We start from the raw sequence: 2,466 nt of genomic DNA, 5'->3' as shown, positions 1-2,466 counted from the left end.
TTACATACGATTCACTATTTGTTTCAAATGTAAATAGCGGAAGCCAAAATATGCGAGCTATAAAGTATGTATCCCAACATTTACATACTGGGTCCCAGCTTCGCCGTCTTGTTTACTTTGAATGTATTGGCTTCGTCCGTGCTGACAGTAGTCATGACTGACATACTCGATGTATTCCCTAGAGACTCGCCCGCTTCGTCATCATTTCGAGCTTCCTCACTATTAGGTCTAAGACCCTTCGCATTCAATGTGTCTACCGGCTTCGAGTCATCTCGTTGCCTGATAGATTTATCGCCTGTCTCGTCCGTGTGTAATTCAGCTTCAACTTCTTTCTTACTATCTTTAGTAGCCTCGACACTATCACTTGCACCCTCACCTGCAGTAGTGTGTTTAACATCGTCAACTATCGGCTCATCGGCATTGCTTTCTACTAAACCAGTGTTCAGTGCAGAATCTAGCGATGACTGTTGGGTACTTGTAGTTTCAATTGCGGGTACAGAAGTGGTATCGTGCGTAGTTTCATTAATATTCATGAGAGGCACCACTGTGTTATTGTCAGTTTCCTTGACTACAGCTTCTGCTTCATCCTTGTTGTCGTTGTTCGTGAGCGTCGTATCTATATTCGTCTGTTCAACCGCAGTCTCTGCACTAGTTTTCTGCTCAGCGGTATTCACGTTCACGGATATTTCGGGGACCGATCCAACTTCTTGTGTGGCATGCGGTGTATCGCTCATCTCGTGTGTGTTAGCCTCACCCATGTTCGTGTTTGTGACTAACGCCGTGCTCCAATTCACGTCTACGCATACAGATAGCACAGTTTCCACAGAGCTACAACCAGTGTCCAGTGTATCTCCATCTGTTTCAGCCTGTGACGCTGTGGGTTGCAATATGGGAGAAGCTCCTTCGCACTGCTGTTCTTGTTGTTTTGTTGGCGGTGAAGTGCCGATTGGGCTGTGTGTGTCAGCATTGTCCCTCTTGTCTGAGATAGTTCGTTCAATTTCTATTTGTGGCTGCGTTTGCGTATCGGTCTGTACACCAACAGTGTCTCTCACGTCTGTACTCTCTTGCCCTGCTGGTTCTCTTGGGTGTGTTTGTAAACTGTGTTTCTCGGTTATTGCCCGACTATGATCTATATGCATCTCATTTTGAGTAGCGTCTCCATCTATCGGCGTGCGCTCAATATTGTCAGAAGCTACCGTTCCGTCCAGTGCGAACTGTGTCACCACCTCCACGGGCATCTCGGATTTGCTAACTATGTCTCTTCTGATACTATTCGAGAGCATAAGGGTCATGCTTTCTGTATACTATGGTTGATTTCGAAGCCCTTTGTGCCCTCCTCGTCGCGTTGGGAAAGGGAGTGCTAGGCTGTCACCGCTGGCTGTCTCGATGTACATTAATAAGTAGAACACCTTATAAACGTCAGCGTAAAACTTGTGTGTACTTATAATGTGTAGATAAGTTTCGTTGTAAACACCAGTGGCATACTGAACACACTGCAAGTGCTTTCAACAGTAACCAATCAGCCTGATTATACTACTATCGCTGTCCTTCGGGTGCACTTATCCGGCGTAACTATATCACGTTGGCAATCCGATTAGCATACGTCAGCTTAAAAACTCACGGCACGAAGTGCCTAGTATCTGTAGATAGACAAACGGCCCTTCCCTTACTTATGAAGTGCTTGCCTACAACTGTACTGATTCCCTCTGTAGTCTTCACTCTATACCACTCACCTGAGGGTATGTCGAGCTTCGAAAAAAAATTGAATATATTATTTATTTTTATTTTTTGAGGCTATTGATAATTTGATATGATAATTTAAAATTGGCTTTTTTATTTTATTTTTGAAGTTCCATGGATTCATATAATTCAACACGGGCAGATCTCCAACAACTTGACTGGGCCGATGGTGCTAAACTGCTAATAATGCGTAAACCCACAGGAATTAGGATGTGCGTCACGATGGTTGGTTCATACTCGTCATATCTGCATATACCTATTATTTACAATATTATCCGTTATTACCAACGTGCTGGTTACAAGACTCTCTGTATTTGCTAAATGCCAACATGGCAACATGTGGTTTACGAGGCACTACTTGTAATCCACGCCATGCCTCTACAAACCTGTTCTCCTACAAAAAGTAAAGTTGTAGGCAATGCATACAGATACGAAAATTCAAGCTGAATTAAGCATACAAGTATTCAAGCTGATAGCTGATACAAACTGGTATAACATGGTACTTAAATACACGATGACAGACTCGAGTAAAATTTCATTGGGATATATGCAATTCAGGACATGAAAACATGAGTTTGTGGGTATATTAACGCTAGATATATGTGCATAAATTTATCTATGTAAATGTGTATGTACTGTATAGATATTTTTAATACAAATACGGACTTGTCGTGAATTTCAGAAATGATTAGTTTATATATATATATATATATGTGTGTGTGTGTG

At 42.2% G+C, this 2,466-nt stretch overlaps 1 protein-coding gene across 1 annotated transcript in view; it reads right to left on the bottom strand.

Annotated features, from left to right (window-relative positions):
• The window catches only part of SARC_10923 (hypothetical protein), a gene marked incomplete at its 3' end in the record, with an annotated part of 5,043 nt that extends 3,582 nt beyond the window's left edge, over positions 1-1,461 (bottom strand). The window contains exon 1 of the mRNA XM_014295014.1: positions 89-1,461. Coding sequence (XP_014150489.1) covers positions 89-1,292 — 1,204 coding nt within the window. The remainder of the gene's footprint in view (positions 1-88) is intronic.
• Between the last annotated feature and the right edge of the window lie 1,005 nt (positions 1,462-2,466).

This window comes from Sphaeroforma arctica (assembly GCF_001186125.1).
Source record: "Sphaeroforma arctica JP610 unplaced genomic scaffold supercont1.1443, whole genome shotgun sequence".
Taxonomy (NCBI): domain Eukaryota; class Ichthyosporea; order Ichthyophonida; genus Sphaeroforma; species Sphaeroforma arctica.
Note: the sequence above shows the minus strand (reverse complement) of the source record. Positions and strands in the feature narration are given on the sequence as shown.